Genomic DNA, 27,575 nt, shown 5'->3' on the forward strand with positions numbered 1-27,575 from the left:
GCTTTATACAGACAAACCTACTGTCCACCTGAAGTTGGGTGGTCAGCAATATTGCCAGGGGCATAGCCAAGCCGCTGTCTACTATATGCTCAGATCTCAGAGTGAATTGTGGCCAACGTTATAATGTCTAGAATTGTCGGTGATAGTTAAAAACCGCATAGGTCATGACTTCTCCTATTCAATTATAGCATTATTGTTTAAATGTATTCAAATGTATTATGAACACGGCCGTTTTAGAAACTTGCATGTTTTGAAAATCTTTGATTAAAATAACTTGCACTTGTTCATGTTAATGAAATACTAAATAAGGCTTTTCGAATGTTAGGCTTCATACTTAGAGTTGGTAAAGACTAAAAGACCATCTACTCTGATTCTGTTGTACAACAGTTTTGTACGCCCTATATTGGAATATGGCTCCGTCACATGGAATCCCCAATACAATATTTATATTGAGTGACTAGAAAGAGTCCAAAAAAAGTTTTTTAAGCATCTTTTATACTATTGTCGTCGCTTTAACTCTCCAGAACCGACAGAATTTATCTCTAGTCGATCGTAGGCTACTGAGGATCAAATGTTTTTATATAAAATAATAAATAATGAGATTGATTCTAGTTATCTTCTTTCCAAAATTTCATTTAAATGTAGTCGTATTTCCGCGCGTTCTAAACAGACCTTCCACATGTCCACGGCTCGAACGAAATATGCTTCTAATGCTTTTGTCCGTAGATCTTGTAGGTTGTACGATGCTAAGTTCTCTAATGCTGACATCTTTTGCTTGTCACTTGTAGCATATAGAAAAGCTATTTTAATATATTTATAAGGTGATTTAGTCCGATGATATTATAGTTTTATAGTATAAGTTGATGTATAAAATAATATGTGCGTATTGTGTTGCTTTTGTTCTTTTGGAATTTAAATTTCTAAATTACTCTTCTCTGTTCACTTTCTACTTATATGTGATTTTGATTGTGGAAACATATTTGGTTATTGTTTTAGCTATATTTTTGAAAATATTATATGTTTGTATTGTACTGTTTGTTTCCCAAATAAATAAATAACTTGCATAAACTAACTATCTCTATAGGACGTCATGTACACATTTGAATGCGTATCTATGAATAAATTTAGATTAAGAAACAATTTCACGGTTCAATAACATTGAAAATTGTATACAAAAAGAAAACCCAAGAGATTTTATTATTTTATTGCTTAGATGGATGCAAACTATAAAAAAATATATATATAATATAAAATATATACATGCACTATAAAAAACAAACTGTTTCAAGGCCATGACCACGACCCTCAGTAACGAGGAAACCGATGCAAGGAGGAAGATGCACGAGCTCACGGCCCCGTATGGTGTTAAGCGGTTACCGAAGCCCATAGACATCCAACAACGTAAACACTGCCACCCACCTTGAGAGATGAGTTCTAAGTGTCAGTTTTGAACAACGGCTGTCTCACCCTTCAAACCGAAACGCATTATTGCTTCACGGCAGAAATAGGTAGGGTGGTGGTACCTACTGTATGCGCGCGAGTTCATGTCCATCGGGGCCAGAGGCGACGCGCGGGGGACAGCTCGCCCCACCTTCGCCCGCCTGCCCGCATTTGTCTGACGTCGAGTGTTGTCCGTGACGGTTGTGATGCGCGCTTACCGATATCGAAAATTTACGCTAACGCTATTGTGTTATTTAACCATAACTACTCCGCTTCCAACAAATTCAAATAGAAAAAAAGATACATACTGATTCCGACTCTGATCTGTCGGTTGTCTTTTCATTCAATAGTGATTGAATTGGAATTTAAAAAACTATTTCTCTCTATTAGAAATAAACAAGTGATTACTTATCACATTTATTTTATTTCATAAATTGCAAAATTACCACCACCATAAACCAACATTACCATAATTAATTATTACTATATATAATTAAGGACATGAACACTCGCACGTATTATACAGGCAGGCGGCTTCGCACTCTTCTATAGTCTCAAAATTATTAGCATTCGCTTGGCAACCTCCGTAGATGAATTCAACGCATTTGTCCTCCGATGAATCGTAGGCATATCTGTAAGAAATAATTTTATCGCAAGATAACAATCTCAATTAGGGCTTATTTAAACCGGGATAGTCAATTTAGCGTGGCTCACTAACAAGGCCTCTGTCAAAGCACTGATTCATTCATTGAACTTTTAAGTTCGACAATGTATTCGTTTGCGGACATTTTTTTTTCACTTTGTTCGCCAGTATTTTGAATTTTAGAATTATTAAAAAAAAGAACGATTGTTTGAAACAACATCAATTATAAATACCAAGAAATCTGAAATTTGGCAGACTAACTTGGTGGCGATTTAGTTACCGCCTTTGACCTCCGAGCCGAGAGTTGTGGGTATGTTTCCAACGTCAAGAAAAATCGTGTGATGACAACTCTATTTGTTCTTTGTCCGGGTTTTTAATATTTATGTATAGGTAGTATATATAATTCGACGCTTGAAAGGCAAACGTGACTAAGCGACAGTAACTGCTTTATACATAAATGATAGGCAAAAACCATATTCGATGCGCAAAAAAATATATATTTCTAGGACTATTAAAATCATTTCAATCCTACAGCTAGATTCGTTAAAATATAATTTTTTTCAGGTATTTCAACTTTAAATTAGTCTACTGTAAAGTTCACGCGTTGTCGCTTAGTCATGTTTGCCTTTCAAGCATCGAATTATGCATTTATTTAAACGCATATAAGTATGTATAACCGTCTCTAGTTCCTATACTACTGAGAAACCTAATTTAGGGCTAGATGACCCTGTGTAATTTATCCCTGATTATTTGTTATTTACTTAAGGACGCGTTGGGTAACGGGCACAGCTTATCCGTATCCTAGGTCTTTGTACCAATGATAGCAATTGAAGAAACTAATTGTTTTCATATTCAATACCCATCTAAGAAAAGTACATGAAAACTAACTAGTAATTTGATAACTTGTAACAATTATCAAGTGTTTGTTAACATTGAATAACTTTTATTAGTGTTGTTCCACTGTAAATTATATTTGCGATCGGTTTGAGTGTATAATTCAGTACAGTCGTGATACTAATTGACGTTTCAACCTTATCATTGTGGGCGTTATAATGTTTGCGGACTCTTAAGTCAGATGGGAGGTGAATTAAAAGCATAGAAAGAAAATCATATATTACCTTCGGAAACCGCCCCTGCAAGGGCCCGTCTTTATTGGCAGCAAACAATCAGCTGAAAACAAAGGTACAGTCGCGTCGATTATTATTTACTTTCACATACTGGGACTCGGAACCATCCATAATGATGTAAAGTATAAGTTCATAACACGAAAGTGGTTGTGAAGAACCAATAAACAATTTTTTTGTACAACGAAGCAAATTCCCTAACAATATTGTCCGTTCATTGACGATGAAAATGTTAAAAACTCAATAAGTTTTGATTTGCTTACGCCGAGCTTATTTTAAGCCCGGTACGATGGTAATAACAGCGTCAAACACGCACACAATTCAAAATATTGATACTGAAACACTCCATGTTAAATACACATTATTATAGCAATTAAAAAAAAGCCGAAAACATACTCTATTCTTGATGGGTGAATTATTGGAGCGACCGTAGCATAGTAAGCAAGGCGCTCCAGTGTGTCCAGTCAACTCGTATGAAAAAATAAAACTATACCAAGTTTCAAGACGCCTAGTTAACAGACTAATCAATTCCACGATAATGTAGTGATGTGACAGACCAATGCTTAGCTTAATTAAGCGAATTACAAGTTAGTTTCTTTTTCCCCAACCTTTTGCTAGTAGCCTAAGAAGCTATTCCAGGTACGCCCAGACGGGAAGGTGAACTCACGGGCTCAACCTGAGAGAATTTGCTAACACCAGCCCTAACAAGAGCAGTGCTTCGCTGAATCTACTGCCGGATCAGAATCGCGACCCATTGAGAAGATCTGGCGAGAAACTCAGTGGGCTTACAAATTAGCTTATTTAAAAAACGGACTTCTGAGTCTACACGGGCACGGACTACCATCATGCCTCTTACTGCCATGAAGCAAACGTGCGTTCCGACTTCGGCATTGGCACAGCCATTACACCTAATCAGGGCGACTTTAGCATCACATATCTAGGTGGGTGGTGGTGGTTTTCACATTGTGACGTGCTTGGTTTTCGTAATTACTTAACACTAGCTGAGCCTTGAAATCGTCTGCTTATATAGAGCGATAAAAACACACACACATTTACAACGAAGCAAATAAAATTTAGTAGCTTAAATACATGTATAAATACTCACGATTAGCGTTAGTGAAGGAAAATAAAAGAATTATTAATAAAAACGAAATGCTCGTGTATTTCAACATTCTGCAAGAAACGAAGATTCACTTTCGAATAAAAATTTATAGAAAAAAAAATAAGACACCTTCCTTTTATATACGAGTTTGACAAAACTTTAATAAGACCGCATGTACATTGACACACGTAGATATTTATTTTTATTTATTTATTTAGACACACCAACAGCAATACACACAAAACATTCAAGCTTAAAATTAACATTTATAAAATTAAGTACTGGTATGTAAGCCAGTTACATGCATGTACAGCAATCTCTTATAACATACTATGACATGTTACAGCAATTTTACAAACAGCTGAAAAATAGGCTAAATTTAATGTTAACAGTACGACAAAAAAAATAATTGAAAATAACATGAAAACAAGAGTTAACTACTTAACATTCTCTCATCGATTATAAACAAAGGAACTTGGATACTATATATGTAGTTTGTTTTTAGACCAGGACATGTGTCATTAAAAATGTCGATGCCGTCAATTAATGCACATATTTGGTGATATTCACTACAAATCTTTGATAAAAGGGAATATTTATTTATTTATTTATTTATTTAATAAACAATGTTTCAACAGCATTTAACTAGACACAGGGTACAGAGGATGTTTTCCCAAACATGAGCCAATTAAAGAAACACATTATGTTTCCAAAAAATGTTAACATAATTAATGGACACAGGTAGTCCAACTAAGGTAAAGGTAAGGCAGTTAAATAGGTAGATAAATTTTGTCGAATGATAACTTGCAGAATAAGTTTGAATCTGATTGTGTTGTGTCGATGTGTGTAAGTGCGTGTGAGTGTAATAAAGTGGTTGGTTTACATGGACGCTCGAATTGATTATGAACGTTGATTGTTAATTGTAGAACACCCAAAATACTTTACAGATTATTATTTTTCAATTTGTAAATACTTTAAAGATTCAAACAATAACAAACCTTTAGCTTAACTTAACTTAAGCTTATGAACTGCAGCTTTGAACATAGTTTTGGATGTTGTAATATCTAAGGAGGTTTGTTCTACTTGCGGGAATATGGAAAATTTTAGTGATAGGATGCCGTGGGTAGTGCTATGGAATGCTAAAGTTGATTTTCTGAAATAAGTGGCTACAATCTATGCTTCCGGAAATTAGTTTTTTTTAAGAACATGATATTAATTATTATACGACGGGTGCCGAGCGATATCATTTTAAAATGCTTAAGACATAGATCATATGTGGTACGGTAGGATATGCTAGAAGAATGGAATGCCAAGTGCCTAGTGAATGCACGCTGTACGCTTTCAATACGCTGCGAGTAAGTAACGTAATGGGGACACCAAACTACTGATGCGAACTCAAGTTGACTGCGAACCAGCGAGTTATATAATATTATTTTAGTATTTGAGGACATAAATTCTTTTTAGGATATTGTTATATGTTTTTGATATTGTTTTTATTTTTATTTTTAACAAACAATAGGCACTTTCATGAATGATATTAACTTGTTTGTGAGGCATTATGTAGAGACGTGTTGAATAAATATGTCTAAAGTGTTTAAAATAGAGTTTTTGTTGAAAGGTTTTTCTTTATCTATGTTTACGTGCTTTAGAATTGTCTTTAATGTAATCAAGCTGTAACTTATTTTATTTACACGTTAAATATGTAACACATAAGTGAACGAGCTCACGGTCTATCTAGCGTTAAGTGTCTACCGGAATCCAAAGATAAGTGTATAATGATGTATTGATGTTACGCGGTAGAAAACGCGCGGGGATGTGTTACCTACCTGCGTGTACTCACAATACGGTCTACCACCAGTAATTACGCAAATTATAGTTCTTGCGAGTTTGATTTTGTTACGTGCCGCTGTTCCATAATCGTGAAAGCTATTCGGGACAATGTATAATAGTAAATAGGAATTTCCTTAAAAAAAATAGTACCCGTTAGCGGGATTCGAACATCGGCACCCTCGCATCACTCGATACAAATACACCAGACGTCTTACAATTTAGGCCACGACACCAACCAAGCAGAGGAAGACACCGCCCACTCTGATACATTAGACCGAAGTCTTGTTCTTGTATTGTAATAACAGACATATCTATTCCTGTCACGAAGCAGAAACGCATTCATTGAAATATGGCGTTGACATTCAAGATGGCGTTCATTCTATTATAATGTCTATGAACGCCGGCATCCCCTTAATACTAGGGGAGTCGTGAGTGAATCTGAAAAAATAAATAAATAAAATATTCCCAATAAATATTGTGCACATATAATGTGAACGCGTCCTAATGATATACATACTACTAAAACTGAAGAAGATTACAATAAATTAGTACCGAAAACCTTTAATAGCTATTTAATACTTTAATATGTTAAAACAAAACGAAACAAAAAGAAAAACACCCTTTAAATCGTTTTATTATGTTAATAACATACAATGACATGTTTGTTTCGACTTGAATTGTACCATACAAATAATTCGTTCAGAATAACAAATTAAGTCTTCAATCGAATCTTCAAACAAAATCGTGAAGTAACTTTACCAATAGCACCTGTGTTACGTGTACGAAGTCTGACAGGCTGCTCAAATATGTCTCAATTAAATTCAAGTTCTTGGGACTTGTCCTTGAAACTGCACTGGTTATATTTGTTATTCGTAAAGATTTAAACACATCGCTTTTCATGAAAACGAAGAAGTCATCGGCGATAGTTTACCTTAACATAATAATTAAGTTGAGTTTCTCGCCGGATCTTCTCAGTGGGTCGCGTTTCCGATCCGGTGGTAGATTCTGCGAAGCACTGCTCTTGCTAGGGCCAATGTTAGCAACACTCTAGGTTAAAGCCCCGTGAGCTCACCTACACGTCAAGGAGAAGCTGAAATAGGCTCTCAAGGCTATCAGCATAGGTAGGAAGAAAAAAAAAGAGTTTTAACAAGTTAATACTGACTTGGCGATGCAGTAGTTACGAGGCCCGGGCTCGATGTCCACATCCGGCAATCATTCGTGTGATCAGTCTCGAATTATAGGAGAATAGAACGAAAAAAGATAGATTCTTCCAAATACGGTATGGCAGAAGAATGATCGGTATCCCCTGACCGGCTAAGATAACAAATCTATCTAGGACCTCCCTGGTCCGTGATAGGGGGGGCGCTGAAAAGACACAGAGTGCCCCTCGCTGGTTCTGACCCAGCGGGGTATTAAGTAGGATAACCCATTCTTACCGGCGCCATCTAGGCGGGCTCCGGATAGCCTGCCGACCGAGAGTGCTGCTGGTCGTGGCGCCGACGACCGCCGGTCCGGCATCCCGATGGGAAGGATGATAGGAGAGATGTGCTCCGCACTAAACGCTTCACTTTCCCCCCTTTGCCTTTTCATGAGTTCTGTCTCATGCGAGGTCCGGACGTGGGTTGTTGATCGTTGTGGGTGGCGCATGTACGTTGTAGATGTCTATGAGCTCCAGTAACCACTAAACACCAGGTTGGCTGTGAGCTCGTCCACCCATCTAAGCAATAAAAAAATAAAAAGTGAAAACATGGATACTTTTACTATTATTCAGCAGAGCACAAAAAGTCGTTAACGAAACAGGTGTTCAAATAGTAAAAATATATAGTATATTTTTTTCTTCTTAAAATGCAAACATTAAAAATTATAAAGAACATATTCGTAACTACTAATAATGCTTATATTAAAATTACATTTAAATGTACATAAATGTTAAATGCTGTCTGTCCGTCGATAAGAACGCGCTTGAGAACGTTCGCATTACTCGAAATAAGATTATTAAGGCTTTTAATTCTTAAGTTCTTCTTAATTATGTTATGTTCGAATAGTGAATGTAGGTAGGTATATAAGTTCAGATCTCGGTCTTTTTTTTGCTTTATACAGACAAACCTACTGTCCACCTGAAGTTGGGTGGTCAGCAATATTGCCAGGGGCATAGCCAAGCCGCTGTCTACTATATGCTCAGATCTCAGAGTGAATTGTGGCCAACGTTATAATGTCTAGAATTCTCGGTGATACTTAAAAACCGCATAGGTCATGACTTCTCCTATCCAATTATAGCATTATTGTTTAAATATATTCAAATATATTATGAACACGGCCGTTTTAGAAACTTGCATGTTTTGAAAATCTTTGATTAAAATAACTTGCACTTGTTCATGTTAATGAAATACTAAATAAGGCTTTTCGAATGTTAGGCTTCATACTTAGAGTTGGTAAAGACTAAAAGACCATCTACTCTGATTCTGTTGTACAACAGTTTTGTACGCCCTATATTGGAATATGGCTCCGTCACATGGAATCCCCAATACAATATTTATATTGAGTGACTAGAAAGAGTCCAAAAAAAGTTTTTTAAGCATATTTTATACTATTGTCGTCGCTTTAACTCTCCAGAACCGACAGAATTTATCTCTAGTCGATCGTAGGCTACTGAGGGATCAAATGTTTTTATATAAAATAATAAATAATGAGATTGATTCTAGTTATCTTCTTTCCAAAATTTCATTTAAATGTAGTCGTATTTCCGCGCGTTCTAAACAGACCTTCCACATGTCCACGGCTCGAACGAAATATGCTTCTAATGCTTTTGTCCGTAGATCTTGTAGGTTGTACGATGCTAAGTTCTCTTTTTTTTTTTTTTTTTTTTTTTTCCTACCTAAGCTGAGAGCCTTGAGAGGCTATGTCAGCGTAACCCTAACTTTTGTAGGTGAGCTCACGGGGCTCAAACCTGATGACGTTGCTAACACGAACCCTAGCAAGAGCCGTGCTTCGCAGAATCTACCACCGGATCGGAAACGCGACCCACTGAGAAGATCCGGCGAGAAACTCAGTGGGCTGTGTCTGGGAGTTAATTTACTCGTCGAGCCCTTCGTCGCAAGCGACGGGTTCGACGAGAACGGTGACCGGTGCTTGAAGTACCTAGAAGCACCGTTAGTGGATCGGGAGGATCCGAGATGACGTGTTTTGGGCGACGTCGACTGCTTACCATACTGTCCGCAGGATCGGGAATGTAGTTACCGGCGGCCACGATGAGAGGGTTCTCGTGTCGTGCCGCTTTATCGAAGTGGCGCATTGACGCCGACTGCATATACTTACTGGTGGACTCTAAGTCCAGGTCGTCATGGAGGTCGACGTTCCTGACGAACCACGGGGCTCCGACGGCTATCCTGCAAAAACGGGATTGAATGACTTGGAATGATTTTAAGTGTATGCGGGCCGCGTGAGCGAACACTACACTTGCATAGGTCATGACGGGGCGTATGCAAGTTTTGTAGAGTGTCACCTTATTTCTAAGGGACATTTTACTTCGCCTACATATCATCGGGTAGAGACGTCCTAGAATGAAGGCGGCACGGTCGCGTACCGTCTTGATGTGGGGGCGGAATGTCATCCTACTGTCGAGGGTGACGCCTAAATATTTGACCTTCGGGGCCCACGGTATGGGCTGGTCGAACATCGTGATTGGGCGAACGGCGGGGGCGGGGGTATTGACGCGCCTAGTCGGGAGGGGGATGCTCAGCGTGGTGTTCGGAGGGCGACCCCTTTTGAAGAGCACCGCTGTGCTTTTCGTGGGGTTAATGTCGATGCGCCACTTCCGGAACCACTGTCCCATGGTGGTAGCTGCGGTCTGAAGTCGTCGATGAAGCAACGCCTTCTTCCTACACGAGTAGTAGATGGCGGTGTCATCGGCGAAGAACGCCAGATGGGTCTCCGGAGACCGGGGTATATCGTTGATATACAAACTGAATAGTAACGGGGAGAGGGCGGAGCCTTGCGGGACTCCGGCTGTGACGTGACGGGGCCGGGAACGCGTTCCCTCGACTCGATATCGGAACGATAAGTTCTCTAATGCTGACATATTTTGCTTGTCACTTGTAGCATATAGAAAAGCTATTTTAATATATTTATAAGGTGATTTAGTCCGATGAGTATTATACTTTTATAGTATAAGTTGATATATAAAATAATATGTGCGTATTGTGTAGCTTTTGTTTTTTTGGAATTTAAATTTCTAAATTACTCTTCTCTATTCACTTTCTACTTATATGTGATTTTGATTGTGGAAACATATTTGGTTATTGCTTTAGCTATATTTTTTAAAATATTATATGTTTGTATTGTACTGTTTGTTTCCCAAATAAATAAATAACTTGCATAAGCTAACTATCTCTATAGGACGTCATGTACACATTTGAATGCGTATCTATGAATAAATTTAGATTAAGAAACCATTTCACGGTTTAATAACATTGAAAATTGTATACAAAAAGAAAACCCAAGAGATTTTATTATTTTATTGCTTAGATGGATGCACGAGCTCACGGCCCCGTATGGTGTTAAGCGGTTACCGAAGCCCATAGACATCCAACAACGTAAACACTGCCACCCACCTTGAGAGATGAGTTCTAAGTCTCAGTTTTGGACAACGGCTCACCCTTCAAACCGAAACGCATTATTGCTTCACGGCAGAAATAGGTAGGGTGGTGGTACCTACTGTATGCGTGCGAGTTCATGTCCATCGGGGCCAGAGGCGACGCGCGGGGGACAGCTCGCCCCACCTTCGCCCGCCTGCCCGCATTTGTCTGACGTCGAGTGTTGTCCGTGACGGTTGTGACGCGCGCTTACCGATATCGAAAATTTACGCTAACGCTATTGTTATTTAACCATGACTACTCCGCTTCCAACAGGTTCAAATAGAAAAAAGATACATACTGATTCCGACTCTGATCTGTCGGTTGTCTTTTCATTCAATAGTGATTGAATTGAAATTTAAAAAACTATTTTTCTCTATTAGAAATAAACAAGTGATTACTTATCACATTTATTTTATTTCATAAATTGCAAAATTACCACCACCATAAACCAACATTACCATAATTAATTATTACCATATATAATTAAGGACATGAACACTCGCACGTATTGTACAGGCAGGCTGCTTCGCACTCTTCTATAGTCTCAAAATTATTAGCATTCGCTTGGCAACCTCCGTAGATGAATTCAACGCATTTGTCCTCCGATGAATCGTAGGCATATCTGTAAGAAATAATTTTATCGCAAGATAACAATCTCAATTAGGGCTTATTTAAACCGGGATAGTCAATTTAGCGTGGTTCACTAACAAGGCCTCTGTCAAAGCACTGATTCATTCATTGAACTTTTAAGTTCGACAATGTATTCGTTTGCGGACATTTTTTTTTCACTTTGTTCGCCAGTATTTTGAATTTTAGAATTATTAAAAAAAAGAACGATTGTTTGAAACAACATCAATTATAAATACCAAGAAATTTGAAATTTGGCAGACTAACTTGGTGGCGATTTAGTTACCGCCTTTGACCTCCGAGCCGAGAGTTGTGGGTATGTTTCCAACGTCAAGAAAAATCGTGTGATGACAACTCTATTTGCTCTTTGTCCGGGTTTTTAATATTTATGTATAGGTAGTATATATAATTCGACGCTTGAAAGGCAAACGTGACTAAGCGACAGTAACTGCTTTATACATAAATGATAGGCAAAAACCATATTCGATGCGCAAAAAAATATATATTTCTAGGACTATTAAAATCATTTCAATCCTACAGCTAGATTCGTTAAAATATAATTTTTTTCAGGTATTTCAACTTTAAATTAGTCTACTGTAAAGTTCACACGTTGTCGCTTAGTCATGTTTGCCTTTCAAGCGTCGAATTATGCATTTATTTAAACGCATATAAGTATGTATAACCGTTTCTAGTTCCTATACTACTGAGAAACCTAATTTAGGGCTAGATGACCCTGTGTAATTTATCCTTGATTATTTGTTATTTACTTAAGGACGCGTTGGGTAACGGGCACAGCTTATCCGTATCCTAGGTCTGAGGTACCAATGATAGCAATTGAAGAAACTAATTGTTTTCATATTCAATACCCATCTAAGAAAAGTACATGAAAACTAACTAGTAATTTGTTAACTTGTAACAATTATCAAGTGTTTGTTAACATTGAATAACTTTTATTAGTGTTGTTCCACTGTAAATTATATTTGCGATCGGTTTGAGTGTATAATTCAGTACAGTCGTGATACTAATTGACGTTTCAACCTTATCATTGTGGGCGTTATAATGTTTGCGGACTCTTAAGTCAGATGGGAGGTGAATTAAAAGCATAGAAAGAAAATCATATATTACCTTCGGAAACCGCCCCTGCAAGGGCCCGTCTTTATTGGCAGCAAACAATCAGCTGAAAACAAAGGTACAGTCGCGTCCATTATTATTTACTTTCACATACTGGGACTCGGAACCATCCATAATGATGTAAAGTATAAGTTCATAACACGAAAGTGGTTGTGAAGAACCAATAAACAATTTTTTTGTACAACGAAGCAAATTCCCTAACAATATTGTCCGTTCATTGACGATGAAAATGTTAAAAACTCAATAAGTTTTGATTTGCTTACGCCGAGCTTATTTTAAGCCCGGTACGATGGTAATAACAGCGTCAAACACGCACACAATTCAAAATATTGATACTGAAACACTCCATGTTAAATACACATTATTATAGCAATTAAAAAAAAGCCGAAAACATACTCTATTCTTGATGGGTGAATTATTGGAGCGACCGTAGCATAGTAAGCAAGGCGCTCCAGTGTGTCCAGTCAACTCGTATGAAAAAATAAAACTATACCAAGTTTCAAGACGCCTAGTTAACAGACTAATCAATTCCACGATAATGTAGTGATGTGACAGACCAATGCTTAGCTTAATTAAGCGAATTACAAATTAGTTTCTTTTTCCCCAACCTTTTGCTAGTAGCCTAAGAAGCTATTCCAGGTACGCCCAGACGGGTAGGTGAACTCACGGGCTCAACCTGAGAGAATTTGCTAACACCAGCCCTAACAAGAGCAGTGCTTCGCTGAATCTACTGCCGGATCAGAATCGCGACCCATTGAGTAGATCCGGTGAGAAACTCAGTGGGCTTACAAATTAGCTTATTTAAAAAACGGACTTCTGAGTCTACACGGGTACGGACTACCATCGTGCCTCTTACTGCCATGAAGCAAACGTGCGTTCCGACTTCGGCATTGGCACAGCCATTACACCTAATCAGAGCGACTTTAACATCACATATCTAGGTGGGTGGTGGAGGTTTTCACATTATGACGTGCTTGGTTTTCGTAATTACTTAACACCAGCTGAGTCTTGAAATCGTCTGCTTATATAGAGCGATAAAAACACACACACACACACACACATTTACAACGAAGCAAATAAAATTTAGTAGCTTAAATACATGTATAAATACTCACGATTAGCGTTAGTGAAGGAAAATAAAAGAATTATTAATAAAAACGAAATGCTCGTGTATTTCAACATTCTGCAAGAAATGAAGATTCACTTTCGAATAAAAATTAATAGAAAAAATTACTATTACTTCCTTTTATATACACGAGTATGACAAAGCGTTATTAAGACCACATGTACATTGACACACTTATATATTGTTTTTATTTTTATTTTTAACAAACAATAGGCACTTTGATTAATGATATTTACTTGTTTGTAAGGCATTATGTAGAGACATGTTGAATAAATATGTCTAAAGTGTTTATAATAGAGTTTTTGTTGAAAGGTTTTTCTTTGACTATTTTTACGTGCTTTAGAATTGTCTTCAATATAGTGTATTGATGTTACGCGGTAGAAAAACGAGCGGGGTTGTGTTACCTACCTGCGTGTACTCACAATGCGGCCTACCACCAGTAATTACGCAAATTATAGTTCTTGCGAGTTTGATTTTGTTACATAACGCTATTCCATGTTAGGGGAGCTATTCGTGACAATGTACACTAGTAAATAGGAATTTCCTTAAAAAAAAAATAGTACCCGTTAGCGGGATTCGAACATCGGCACACTCGCATCACTCGATACACCAGAAGTACTACAAATTTTTTTATTGCTTAGATGGATGGACGAGCTCACAGCCCACCTGGTGCTAAGTGGTTACTGGACTCCGTAGACATCTACAACGTAAATGTGCCACCCACCTTGAGATATGAGTTCTAAGGTCTCAGTATAGTTACAACGGCTGCCCCACCTTTAACCCGAAACGCATTACTGCTTCACGGCAGAAATAGGCAGTGTGGTGTACCTACCCGTGCGGACTCACAAGAGGTCCTACCACCAGTAATTACGCAAATTATAATTTGCGGGTTTGATTTTTATTACACGATGTTATTCCTTCACCGTGAAAGTCAATCGTGAACATTTGTTTAGTACGTATTTCACGTAGTACGTAGTGCACATATAATGTGAACGCGTCCTAATGATATGCATAATACTAAAACCGAACACGATTACAATAAATTAGTACTGAAAACCTTTAATAGCTATTTAATATTTTAATATGTTAAATTAAAAAGAAATAAAAAGAAAAACAACCCTTAAATCGTTTTATTATGCTAATAACATACAATAACATGTTTATTTCAACTAGAAATGTACTATACAAATAATTCGTTCAGAATAACAAATTAAGTCTTCAGTCGAATCTTCAAACAAAATTGTTAAGTAACATTACCAATAGCATCTGTGTTACGTGTACAAAGTAACAGTTTGCTCAAATATGTCTCAACTAAATTCAAGTCCTCGGTGACTTGTCCTTGAAACTGCACTGATCTATATAATTATTAGAAGAATGGACGTGCCCCGCGGTTACGCCCCCGTTATATTTGTTATTCATAAAGATTTAAACACTTCGCGCCATGTATTGTACCAGGAATGCGACCACAAATAGCATGACGCAAAAAATAAAACGTAACAATTAGGGATCTGTGTATAAATAATAATTATATAAATGAACCTAATAATTTTATTGATTCTGCTGAGCAAAGGTTCTGCTGTGAACAGTCTTGCCTTTAAGTTTTTTTTTTTATTGCTTTGATGGGTGGACGAGCTCACAACCCACCTGGTGTTAAGTGGTTACTGGAGCCCATAAACATCTACAATGTAAATGCGCCGCACACCTTGAGATATAAGTTCTTAGGTCTCAGTATGGTTACAACGGCTGCCCCAACCATCAAACCGAAACGCATTAGTGCTTCACGGCAAAAATAGGCAGGGTGGTGATTGATACCTACCCGTGCGGACTCACAAGAGGTCCTACCCCCAGTAATTACGTAAATTATAATTTTGCGGGCTTTTTTTTATTACACGATGCAATTCTTTCACCGTGGAATCGTGAACATGTGTCAAGTACGTATTTCATTAGAAAAATTGGTACCTGCCTGCGGGATTCGAACACCGCTGCATCGCTAGATACGAATGCACCGGACGTCTTATCCTTTTGGCCACGACGACTTGGTTTGTAGTGTTTTGTCGTAATGCAATTGGATATTCGTTGCCTGTGGGATCCACCAAACATCGGATAGATTATATATTTAGTCACAAATACTAATTAAAATGCCTTTCCCTTTAAAGTTCGTATTAGAACCCTATTCTATAATAGAAAACGGTGTTTTTTTGTTCTTCTTTCCAAAACAAAAATCGTCTTGATGATCATTAAATTAATTTTGTTCAGCTTTCAATAATAAAACAATATTATAGAATATGTAGTGCAAACACTGAATCTAAATCTTTAGATGTCAGTGGTTATGGTCGAATTTCAATAATTCTACGAAAACTATCTATATATTAATACGTGAAGCAAAAACTTTGTATCCCTTTTCACGAAAATTGCGCGGACGGAGGAGTATGAAATTTTCCACACTAATAGAGAATATAGAGAAGAAGTGCACAATGCTAATATTTTTTTAAAATAATGCATAAAAGATACATTATATCATTAAAGAAAACATTACACACACTACATACCATGTATTTGACGCACACACGCATGCATACTATTTATTGTCAAACTTTTGTTCTTGACGTCTGTGGTCAAACTGAGAATAGATTAAATATTGTTTGTCTTTATTAATATTTTTTTATAGTGTAGCCTTGGCGAAATTTGTGATTATAGAAGTATAAAATACAATCATAATAGTGTACAAACTTACAATTCCATTTAATTATAGTCAAATTTCGACTATTGCGGGACCTCTAGTTATTTACAATTAGACATATTCAAGTACATTATGAATGTTATCTCAATTGAACATCCTTGGTCGGTTGATCGAATATCTTGAACAATTAAACATTACTATTTATTTCGTTTATTGTTTTACTGGTGGTAGGACCTCTCGTGAGTCCGCACGGTCCACCACCCTGCTTATTTCTGCCGTGAAACAGTAATACGTTTCGGTTTGAAGGGCGGGGCAGCCGTTGTAACTATACTGAGACCTTAGAACTTATATCTCAAGGTGGGTGGCGCATTTACGTTGTAGATGTCCAGTAACCAGATTGCTCCAGTTACCACTTAACACCAGGTGGGCTGTGAGCTCGTCCACACATCTAAAAGACAAAAACGGTTGCCTTTGTTGCAACAATTGTTGTTCTATTGGTGCAACGAGCTATCGTTTAAATGCTATTCAATAAGTGAAAACATGGATAATTTTATAACAACAAGAGTTGTCTTGTTCAAACATATTATTCAGTAGAGGACAATAAGTCGTTAACGAAACAGGTGTTCAAATAGAAAAAATATTATGTTTTTTTTTTCTTCTTTAAATGCAAACATAAAAAATTATAAAGGACATATACTACTAATATTGCTTGTTTTTTTCTTTTTCTTTTTTTATTGCCCTTGTAGGCAGGCGAGCATACGGCCCACCTGATGGTGAGTAGTTACCGTCGCCCATGGGCTTCAGCAATGCCAGGGGCAAAGCCAAGCCGCTGCCTACCGCTTAATACTCTCCACAAGCCTCGTTTGAAGAAGGACATATCATAGCGCTCGGAAAACACCGTGGATGGGAGCTCATTCCATAGCCGGATGGTACGTGGCAAAAAAGACCTCTGGAAACGCACTGTGGATGACCGCAGTAGCTCCAGATAGTATGTATGAACTCTTCTCCGGTGGCGGGCGGTGCGATGGTAAAAACGAGATGCCGGTATCATCTCGAACAATTCCTCAGAGCACTCCCCATGGAACATACGGTACAAAATACAGAGGGAACTAAATTCCCTCCGCAGACCCAGAGGTTTCAAACGATCCATGAGAATGGGATTATCGACAATCCGAACGGCCCTCCTCTGTATGGAGTCAAATGGAGAAGCTTATTGTATCTGGGAGCCCCGGCCCAGAGATGGGAGCAATACTCCACGCGAGGCCTGACTTTTGCTTTATAAAGCAAAAGCCTTTGTCCAGGCATGAAGTACCGCTTCGCTCTGTTGAGGACTCCTAGCATTTTGGACGCCAACTTGGCTTTGCCTTCCAAATGACTCCGAAACTGGACATCGCTCGAAATGTCGACCCCAAGTATCCCGATACTCTCGGAAGGTTGCAGGGATACTCCTTGGAATTGCGGCGCCATGACAAAGGGGTCCTTCTTCGCAGTGAACGCGCAAACTTGTGTCTGTAACGGGTTGAATTGAACCAAGTTCAATTCACCCCATTTGGAGACTCCCCCTAGAGAGTTCTCCACTTCAGACACAAGTTTTGATCGTCTCTCTTGCACCACGTTCCGAGAGAGACTCTGATGGCCTATATATCGCGCATCCCCCGTGCTGTCATCCGCATAGCAATGCATGCCATCGATAGACAGCATGTCATTGATATACAGGATGAAAAGCGTGGGGGAGAGCACCGAACCTTGTGGAACGCCAGCGTTAATGATCATCGTATAAGAACAGGCACCGTCTACAACGACCGTGATGTTCCGCCCATCCAAAAAGCTAGCGATCCACTTGCAGAGACCCTCGGGGATTCCGTAAGATGGTAGCTTCGACAGAAGTGCTGTATGCCAGACCCGGTCGAAGGCCTTCGCGATATCAAGGCTCACAGCAAGAGCCTCGCCCTTGCCCTCCAAGGCTTCAGCCCACCTGTGAGTAAGGTATACAAGAAGATCGCCAGCTGAGCGACCGTGACGGAAACCGTACTGTCGGTCACTTATCAGCTGGCGATCTTCAAGATACTTCAGGAGTTGTATATTTATTATTCGCTCCATCACCTTGGAAAGCAAGGAAGTTATCGCGATAGGCCTATAGCTCGATGGGCCCGACCGGTCACTCTTCTTGGGGATAGGGTGGACGTGGGCGGTCTTCCATGAAGACGGAACCCTGTTAGCGCAATAAGAGAGGCGATACAAACGCGTTAGCGCAGGCGTCAGCTCAGGGGCGCACGTTTTCAGAACCACTGCAGGGATGCCGTCCAGCCCACTCGACTTATGGACGTCCAGGAGTCGGAGCTCCTGCCTGACTGCACACTGTGTGAAGCAGATCTCCGGCAGGGAGCTATCACACCGGGGGATAGGCGAGCGACCAAAAAGCACGGCTCCCAGAGGGATAGCTCTTTAGTCGCTGGCCAATTCTAGCAACGTGCTCCGACTTCGCTCTGGCAATAACCTTCTTGTAGGACCTGGAAGCGGCGTTATATTCCTGCCTTTCCTCTGAAATGTTAGGGTCCTGACGTCTCCTGGCATCAACCCATGCCGCGTATGCGGACCGCTTAAGGTGTGCAGCATCCCTACTGACATTGTTATACCAGGGTCTGCCGCGACCCCCAACGGGCACCTCAGAGGAGAGAATAAACAATTCCATCCCCTGGAGCACTACGTCATTAAGACGGTCCGCACAGACGTCAGGATCGGTAGAGGAAAAGCAGAACCGTCCCCATGGGTAGGACGCTTAAAATTCACGCAGCCCATCCCAGTCTGCCGACATATACCGTCAAACTCTTCGATACCCGGTCGTCGTTCGACGACCAGGACGAGAGAGACGGATAAGGCAGTGATCAGATCTTTCCAAGCGGAGCGTCGACCACCACACTGTATCCGGCTGGATCGGTGGTCAGCAGAAGGTCCAACAATCAACATCTGGGACTCAATATCTGGGACACGGGTGGGCTGTGTCACCAGCTGGTAGAAGCCGTACGCCAGGGCGAAATCTTAAGCAGCCCGACCCGGGAGGTCAGTGGTTCTAGACCCCAACCACTCTTGGTGGTGACCGTTAAAGTCTCCAAGAACCACCACCTCCGCAGATGGGTACTGCTCAAGCACGCGGTTAGTCCCCTCTTGCACATACTCTATCAGAGCTGAACCTGCATCACTGTTGTGGGACCTGTACAGGCACGCGTAGACTCGGGTACAACCCCCGTGATCTACGCGTAGCCACAAGAGGGATTGAGAAATGAGATTCTTTATCCTATCTATTCTTAATTCTATTATTTTCGAATAGTAAATGTTATGGTCTTTTAATTGTCAAGGTTAAATCCGGCGGCGATGGGAGCAACACCGACGACGAATACTGTTTCGTGGAGACCCAACCCAGCAGTCAGGACAACGATCTGGATGAGCCAGTCGTGAACTGGATCGGTTCAGGGCCGGCCTACATGTTCGACAATCACTTCAGCGTTCCCGCTGCTAGGACTGATGTACTTAAAGCACCGAAGAGTTTCCCATTGCCGATGTTGCGGTAATAAAAAAACTTTTTTTGGGAGTAATTTTGTAATTTTTTTATTTATTGCTTTGATGGTTGGACGAGCTCACAGCCCACCTGGTGGTAACTGGTTACCGGAGCCCATAGACATCTACAGCGGAAATGCCGCCACCCACCTTGAGATATCAGTTCTAAGGTCTCAGTATAGTTACAACGGCTGTCCCGCCCTTCAAACCGAAACGCATTACTGCTTCACGGCAGAAATAGACGGGATGGTGGTACCTACGGGCGCGGACTCACAAGAGGCCCTACCACCAGTTTATTGGTACCTTATTGGAATAATAATAAGAATAAATTTTGAATGAATTGATTATTTTCAGGTACACGTTGTGCGAAATGAGCATCACATGGAACATGTACGGGGGCAATGACTTCCGTAATCCCGCCGACGCGGTATCTTCCAAGAAAACGGTCACCATAGATGACAATCGTAAATTAGGATCCCCTACCTCTGTAAAGTAAGTGATTCTCTCTTTTTTTTACCTAAGCTGATGGTCGAGAGAGACTATATCAGCGTCAGCGGACTAGTAGGAAGGCCGTGTGCTCGTTTGGTCACAAAAGCGTGAACCCATGAGAGACAAATCTCAAAATTACAGGCGCAGTAAAGACTACGAGCCGTACGAGAGCGGCCGCGCCATTGCAGCCGCGTACAGAAGCGGCGGGGTCGGCTGGGCGGCGGGCGCCGACCGAGTGCGGACCAACACGCGCGCGAGCGTGAAGCGCAGGGAACTACGCACCAGGGGCGGACCTCAACGCGACCACAAGACGAAGGTCAAACTCTGCCTCACTAAAGTAAGTCATTACAGATTACATTATCCTTCCCGATCTATTAACGGTGGTTTTAGGTACCACAAGCACTGGTTACCGCCCTCGCCGAACCCGTCGCTTGCGACGAAGGGCTCGACGAGCGAATTAACCCATAATAGACACAGCCCACTGAGTTTCTCGCCGGATCTTCTCAGTGGGTCGCGTTTCCGATCCGGTGGTAGATCCTGCGTACCACTGCTCTTGCTAGGGTCATTATTAGCATCACTACGGTTTGAGCCCCGTCAGCTCACTAGTTGAGGTTACGCTGAAATAACCTCTCAAGGTTATCAGTTTGGAAGGAAAAAAAAAATAAAAAATTACAGTGCTCGTATGGTCAACCAAAGCAATGTCTTTGCATTATATATTTTTATTAATCTATCTGATGACCTGGTAATTAAGACCTTTAAGTCAAGTCTTATTTTAATTTATATTCATAGTTTTATGAAAAATTATTATATAGAGTGAAATGAAATGAAGAAGGTTAATTTGAGATATTAATCAACTGAGATGAAATGATATGGGATGAAATATAATCTCAGTAAAATTGTGGTTATTTACTGAGACTTTTTCAGTGGGCTTTTTGGAGTATCCCGAGAAGCTACGTCCAGCGGCTTTGTTTCATTTTACCACATTTGTGCACTTTCACAAATATTAAACAGTAACCATCGTTATTACACATTAAAATTTTAAATTTTAATATATTAAAAGTACGGTATCTATAGAATCGCTCATTATCATACTTCAACGACGACTAACGTCACCTAAGGCAGTATGCGAGATAGATTCCGGACCAATGAAGTACGAAACTAAAACTTTTACTTAGATTTGCAATTGAATATTGTTGTTCTGCTTAGGTAACCACTCTGTATATATAATAACATATATCATAATATAAATAGTAGCCGAATATAATTGTTTTATATAAAAAAATACGATTTTTTATGGTACCTTGATGTAATAAGAAAACGATACAAAAATTTCTCGAACAACAAAATAATGGACAGGTAATTTTAAATAAGGTGGATTTAATAAGTAAACTGAATTTAAATTATTGTTAATCTTAATAGTAAATGGATGACCCATATATTTGGATTAGATAAAATTGTCGCGGTCTATCTGATGTTAAGTGTTTACCATAAAAGACAACCCTTACCCATTGAGATATTAGTTATAAGCCTCAGCTCTATAGTACACGTCTGCCGGAACGCATTCCTGCTTCGCGACTGAAATAGGCAGGGTGGTGGTACCTACCCGCGCTGGCTCACTAAAACATCCCACCACAACTTTTGATCTTACATGGTATATATAGTGATATATAAATCTACAGCGGTTTTTACGGATGTTCCGTTTTAACTACTGAACCATGCATCCGATTGACTTGAAGCTTGGTACCAATGTAGAAAATACATATACTTAATGGATAGGCCAATATTCATATGAGTGTTGGACTCCCTACACCAGTTGCAGGGGCGTTAATGATGAGAATCTTTGTGGGGGGGATAAATAATAATGTTGATTTTTAATGCCCAGCGAAGCGGAAGGGTGTACAGCTAGTTTTTAATAAATATATATATATTTTTTTTTTTTTTTATTGCTTAGTTGGGTGGACGAGCTCACAGCTCACCTGGTGTTAAGTGGTTACTGGAGCCCATAGACATCTACGACGTAAATGCGCCACCCACCTTGAGATATATAAGTTCTAAGGTCTCAAGTATAGTTATAACGGCTGCCCCACCCTTCAAACCGAAACGCATTACTGCTTCACGGCAGAAAAAGGCAGGGTGGTACCTACCCGCGCGGACTCACAAGAGGTCCTACAACCAATAATGTACTTTTTTTACATGGTATTTTTAATAAATCCGAATGTTTTATCGGGACAGGTGAAATTCCAATACGAGGTGTATCCTTCTGGTGGCATGCACGCGTCCCGGCAAACCCTCGCGATCAGCAAGATCGAAGTATTGGATCAACTTGAGTGCAGCGACATCAACAAGCTTCTCAGCCAGTACAAGTTGAAAGACGAGCCGGAGAGAAAAAACGCCCATATGGTAAGCGAATACGATCCATAATACGAAACGAATAAGGTACGATTTTCAATTTCTCTGAAATTCCGTGCAGGAAAAAACATTTCGGGAAGTTCGTGTTTAAAATAACTAACTACATACACAATGTATCTAAAGCAATAGCATTTGAATTTTAATTTTCAATAACATTTATGAATAAAATCTATATGTATAAAAATGAATTGTTGTTCGTTAATCTCGCTAAAACTCAAGGACGACTAGACCGATTTGGCTAATTTTGGTCTTGAATTATTTGTGGAAGTCCAGAGAAGGTTTAAAAGTTAGATAAATATGTAAATGTTCGGAAGTAAATAAAAATAACAATTTTGTTTTCCCTTTGATGTGTCCCCCGTCGAACGGATTCCTTTTGTTTGTTTGTTTTAAGTTTATTTTATACAATAGTTTAGGTCTTTTCTTTATCAATTGAGACACTACGAAGTCTGCCGGATCAGCTAGTTCAAAATAAATACATTTCAGTTAGTTGTGAAAGCAGTACACCTGCGTCCAGACCCCGCACTGACGGCCCAGGAGTGCTGCCTCAAGATATCTCTGTTGCCGCTCTGGTTCAACCTCGACCAAGACACGTTGGGCTTCTTGGTGGGATACTTTTCTAAATTAGGGTCTGATGAATGCAGCGGTAAGTAACTCTATGATTAATTTTTTTCTTCATATACCTTAGGCTAGTTTAGTTGTGAGCGAATACAGAAGCATATTGTGTCCTTGTGAGTAAATTCCACTATCCTCGTGTCTCGAAAATGAGTGTTGAGATTCACGTTATGATATCTATAGGTCACTGTAACAATCCAACATCAGAACGCTTTTCAATTCGGTTACAAAAGTTGTTTTTTTTTATTGCCCTTGCATTCAGCAATGCCAGGAGCAAAGCCAAGCCGCTGCCTACCGCTTAATACTCTACACAAATCTTGTTTGAAGAAGGACATGTCATAGCGGGAAACACCGTGGAGGGGAGCTCATTCCAAAGCCGGATGGTACGTGGCAAAAAAGATCTCTGAAAACGCACTGTGGATGACCGCAGTGGCTCCAGGTAGTATGGTTGAACTCTACTCCAGTGGCGGGCGATAAAAACGAGATGATGGTATCATCTCGAACAATGCCTCAGGGCACCAAAGAAACTTCCAAAGAAAATATTGTTTGTAGATACTGACTATACCAATATATGTGGGTTTCTTTATTCTCAGGTGAAGACGACTCAAAAAGCGTCGGAGGTCTGTCGACGGACTCTAGCGGGTCGAGACAGACCACGCCCACCCACCGGCCCCCCGTCATGACCATCGCGAGCCACCTCAAGGACCCGCCCCCCACCCCCACCTCGCTGGGGGACGCTGATGCCCTATCGCTCAACGAAACTGGTACAACTATTTATAGTAAATAACCTAAACATTTTACATTCAATATCCCCTTACTATAATTAATCTTGAATGTTCTTTATAGTCATCGAAATAAGTATGAAACTAGATCTAGCACAGTGTTAGTTGTGCAGAATCCTGGGTGGTGTGTGCTTATAGATAAGATAGAGATAAAGAAGTCTTTACTAACAATCTTACTTTATATTTAGGTACATACTATTAATGAAATTTTTCTACATTGACATTTTTGACATTGGCAAAAATTGTTTTGCTTTTGCTTATAGATAGATAAATCAACATAATGTTATTCCACTCCATTTCCTATAAGAAATGTTATAATATAATAATAATCTGACATTTCATTAAGTTAACGTTGGCAACTAAGGCCTCGCAAGAAGACGTGTTGCCATACTGAAAAAAAAACATTGCGCTCTCACTAAGCATCTAGCATAGAAAGAAAACGGTCACAACGATCGTGCTTCGTTTACTCTTTTTTTAATTTCTTATTGCTTAGATGGGTGAACGAGCTCACAGCCCATCTGGTGTTAAGTGGAACCCATGGACATCTACAACGTAAATGCGCCACCCACCTTGAGATATAAGTTCTAAGGTTGTAACTAAACCTTCAGACCGAAACGCACTACTGCTTCACGGCAGAAATAGGCAGGGTGGGTGGTGGTACCTACCCGCGCGGACTCACAAGAGGTCCTACCACCAGTAAAATTAAAACACCCACATTTACCTTGAAGTGCTTCGCGATGAAGAGCCTCTAATGGAGACGTACGAAGCGGAGCGTCTGGTCTCCGAGAACCTGATCCAGCTCGAGGAAGACTTCAACAAACTGGGCATCGATCAAGGGAAACCGGCCGCGAAGCTACCCGTCGACGCTGAGCCCGTCGACGACTCACCGATTTACTTCAGGTAATCAGATATCGGTATAATAGGTTGGGGAAAAAGTCTTTTCGCATTATAATATGTCATCATCATCATCATCATCATTATCCTGCCCTTCTCTCAGTCACCTGGGTTCGGCGCACCATGTTTTGTCCTTTCATACTCTTCTATCATATACCATTTCTTCGCTCACTCCCCTCTTACCCATATCGTCTTTCACGCAATCCATCCATATCTTCTTAGGTCTATCTCTTCCTCTATATCCTTCCACATTCATAGTTAACATTCTCTTACCAACCTTCTTTTTCATCTCGTCTCATCACATTATGTCCATACCATCCCAAACGCGCACTTCTCAGCTTCTCTGTCACAGATGCCACTTTCAGACTTCCTCTAACATATTCATTCCGTATTCTATCCATTCTCGTTACTCCACACATCCATCGCAACATTCGCATCTCTGCCGCATGCAATCGCCTTTCATCCGCCACTTTAGTGGTCCAACAAGCTGATACATACAAGACGGCAGGCCTTATAATATGTATGAACTTGTAATAAAATCTCTTTAACTATACTATTTGTATCTGGTAATATGTAATTGACCACAAAACAGTTTTGGCGCATTTAAAAAAAACTGGGTACACAAAAAAGCTCAATATTTACGCGCGGTATTTTGATCAGAAGCTCCAAAATTTGTATAGTAATGGTACCATGTCCCTACTTACAAGATGGCAAAAAGTTATCGAACAAAATGGTACCTACATACTTTAGTTAAATGTAAATAAACAATATTAAAAAATGTTGTGAATTTTCTTAAAAAATGCTAAGGAACTGTTTCCCCAACCTATTACATTGATAGTTCTCGATAACCTCAAGAAGGCTCTAGACAAAACATCCCACATTGATCGTCGTGGCCCAAAGGATAAGACGCCCGGTACATTTGTATCAAACGATACAACTGTGCCGGTGTTCGAATCCCGCAAGCAGGTACAAAATTTTTCGATTGAAATACGTACTTGCTACGTGCTCACAAATGACTTCCACGATAAATAACATTTTGTAATAAAAATTTGAGTAATTACTGGTGTTAGGGTGTCTTGTAGCCCGCACGGGTAGGTACCACTAACCCACTATTTACCGTCATAGTATAATCAGTCTTGTAGACCTCGTGTCATAAGGTAGGCGGCAATCAAAGAACACTGTCGACGGGTGCGGATAACCACTTGATTCCAAGTGAGCCGTGGACTCGTTCATCTACTTGTGCAATATCTATATATTTATACGCGAACCAAAAACTTTGTATCCCTTTTTACGAAAATTGCGCGGACGGAGGAGTATGAAATTTCCCACACTTATAGAGAATATAGCGGAGTAGTGCAGAGTATTAATATTTTTTTTTATTATTCATAAAAATACAATAATTCGATTTAAAAAAACATTACACACCTACTATGTATTTGACACACACACGCACGAATGCTATTTGTTTATTGTCAGCTACAAAGGCAATAAAAAAAAATATAAAAAATTTCTTGTTGCTTATAATCTGTGGTCAAATCGAGAATAGATTAAATATTGTTTATTAATATTTGTTTAAAGTATAGTCTTGGCGAAATTTGTAATTATAGAAGTAGTAGTATTATCTTTCGACAATAGAATCATAGTAGATAGTGTACAAACTTATAGTTTCAATTCCGGGGACCACTAGTATAATTGAATATGCAATTTCGAAAATGGCACATCTCTGAAAATGTAAAATGTTCAGGAAATGAAAAAAACTGATTATTTTCTAAAGCAGTGTAAAATTTATAATATTAACTTTTGAGATATATTTTAGTGTTAATTAGCAATTGAAAATTACTGGAATTATTATAAAATGGGTGTAGATAAGCCTCAAAACTACATGTATATAAAAAAACGTATTTGACAAAATATGCGACATGTGCCCTTTTCGAAATTGCATATTCAATTACATATTGCATACACGTCTGTGACAGGGATCGCTTCGCTGCCAATGAAAAAAAAGCAAGCTAACAAAAAATGTAATCACTGTTGATAACGCAACAAAAATTAGATTTTTCTTTACTTTTTCATAACGTTAATAACTTGAAATTTATATTACACTTTTAAATTGATCAATAACGCATGCATACCTATTATTACGCAATTTCGTACAAAAATGGATCACAATTTTATAAAAAAAATTTAGATACCAATAAAAAAACATTTTTAGTTTGACGTATTTGACAAAATATGCGACATGTGCCCTTTTCGAAACTGCATATTCAATTAAAGATGCCATATTTAATTTTCTCGTGAAACAGACGCGTGGTGTTTTCCCCGGAAGTACCCATACGATTGGACTACGTGGGCAAACGCGTGGACCTGTCGTCTGGTCCGGTCGCTGGCCTGCTCATGGGACTTGGGCAACTCAACTGCTCCGAGCTCACACTGAAGAGGCTTGACTACAAGTACGTACCCTACCTACCATAGGTACCATCATCCTGCCATTTCTGCC

General features: G+C 39.5%; 3 protein-coding genes across 4 annotated transcripts in view; 1 reads left to right on the forward strand and 2 right to left on the reverse strand.

Annotated features, from left to right (window-relative positions):
- LOC101738071 (autophagy-related protein 2 homolog A) overlaps positions 1-27,575 on the forward strand; it is a 70,225-nt gene that overhangs the window by 33,018 nt on the left and 9,632 nt on the right. For both annotated transcript variants that reach the window (XM_038020459.2, XM_038020460.2), the window contains exons 26-33: positions 19,694-19,902; positions 20,247-20,384; positions 20,523-20,718; positions 22,614-22,781; positions 23,274-23,433; positions 23,996-24,166; positions 24,913-25,084; positions 27,382-27,528. In XM_038020459.2, the coding sequence (XP_037876387.1) occupies positions 19,694-19,902; positions 20,247-20,384; positions 20,523-20,718; positions 22,614-22,781; positions 23,274-23,433; positions 23,996-24,166; positions 24,913-25,084; positions 27,382-27,528 (1,361 nt within the window). The remainder of the gene's footprint in view (positions 1-19,693; positions 19,903-20,246; positions 20,385-20,522; positions 20,719-22,613; positions 22,782-23,273; positions 23,434-23,995; positions 24,167-24,912; positions 25,085-27,381; positions 27,529-27,575) is intronic.
- On the reverse strand, positions 1,845-4,458 carry LOC119630585 (trypsin inhibitor-like). The gene is made up of 3 exons (XM_038020463.2): positions 4,313-4,458; positions 3,202-3,253; positions 1,845-2,072 (listed from the first exon to the last, which is right to left on the reverse strand). The coding sequence occupies exons 1-3, from the start codon at positions 4,377-4,379 to the stop codon at positions 1,934-1,936; spliced, it is 258 nt and encodes an 85-aa protein (XP_037876391.1). The 5' UTR covers positions 4,380-4,458; the 3' UTR covers positions 1,845-1,933.
- Positions 11,168-13,828, reverse strand: LOC119628376 (trypsin inhibitor-like). Its single transcript, XM_038020462.2, has 3 exons — positions 13,647-13,828; positions 12,526-12,577; positions 11,168-11,395 (listed from the first exon to the last, which is right to left on the reverse strand). Exons 1-3 carry the CDS (start codon positions 13,711-13,713, stop codon positions 11,257-11,259), a joined length of 258 nt encoding a protein of 85 aa, XP_037876390.1. The 5' UTR covers positions 13,714-13,828; the 3' UTR covers positions 11,168-11,256.

The sequence above is a fragment of the Bombyx mori genome, chromosome 25 (assembly GCF_030269925.1).
Source record: "Bombyx mori chromosome 25, ASM3026992v2".
In the NCBI taxonomy this organism is placed as follows: domain Eukaryota; kingdom Metazoa; phylum Arthropoda; class Insecta; order Lepidoptera; family Bombycidae; genus Bombyx; species Bombyx mori.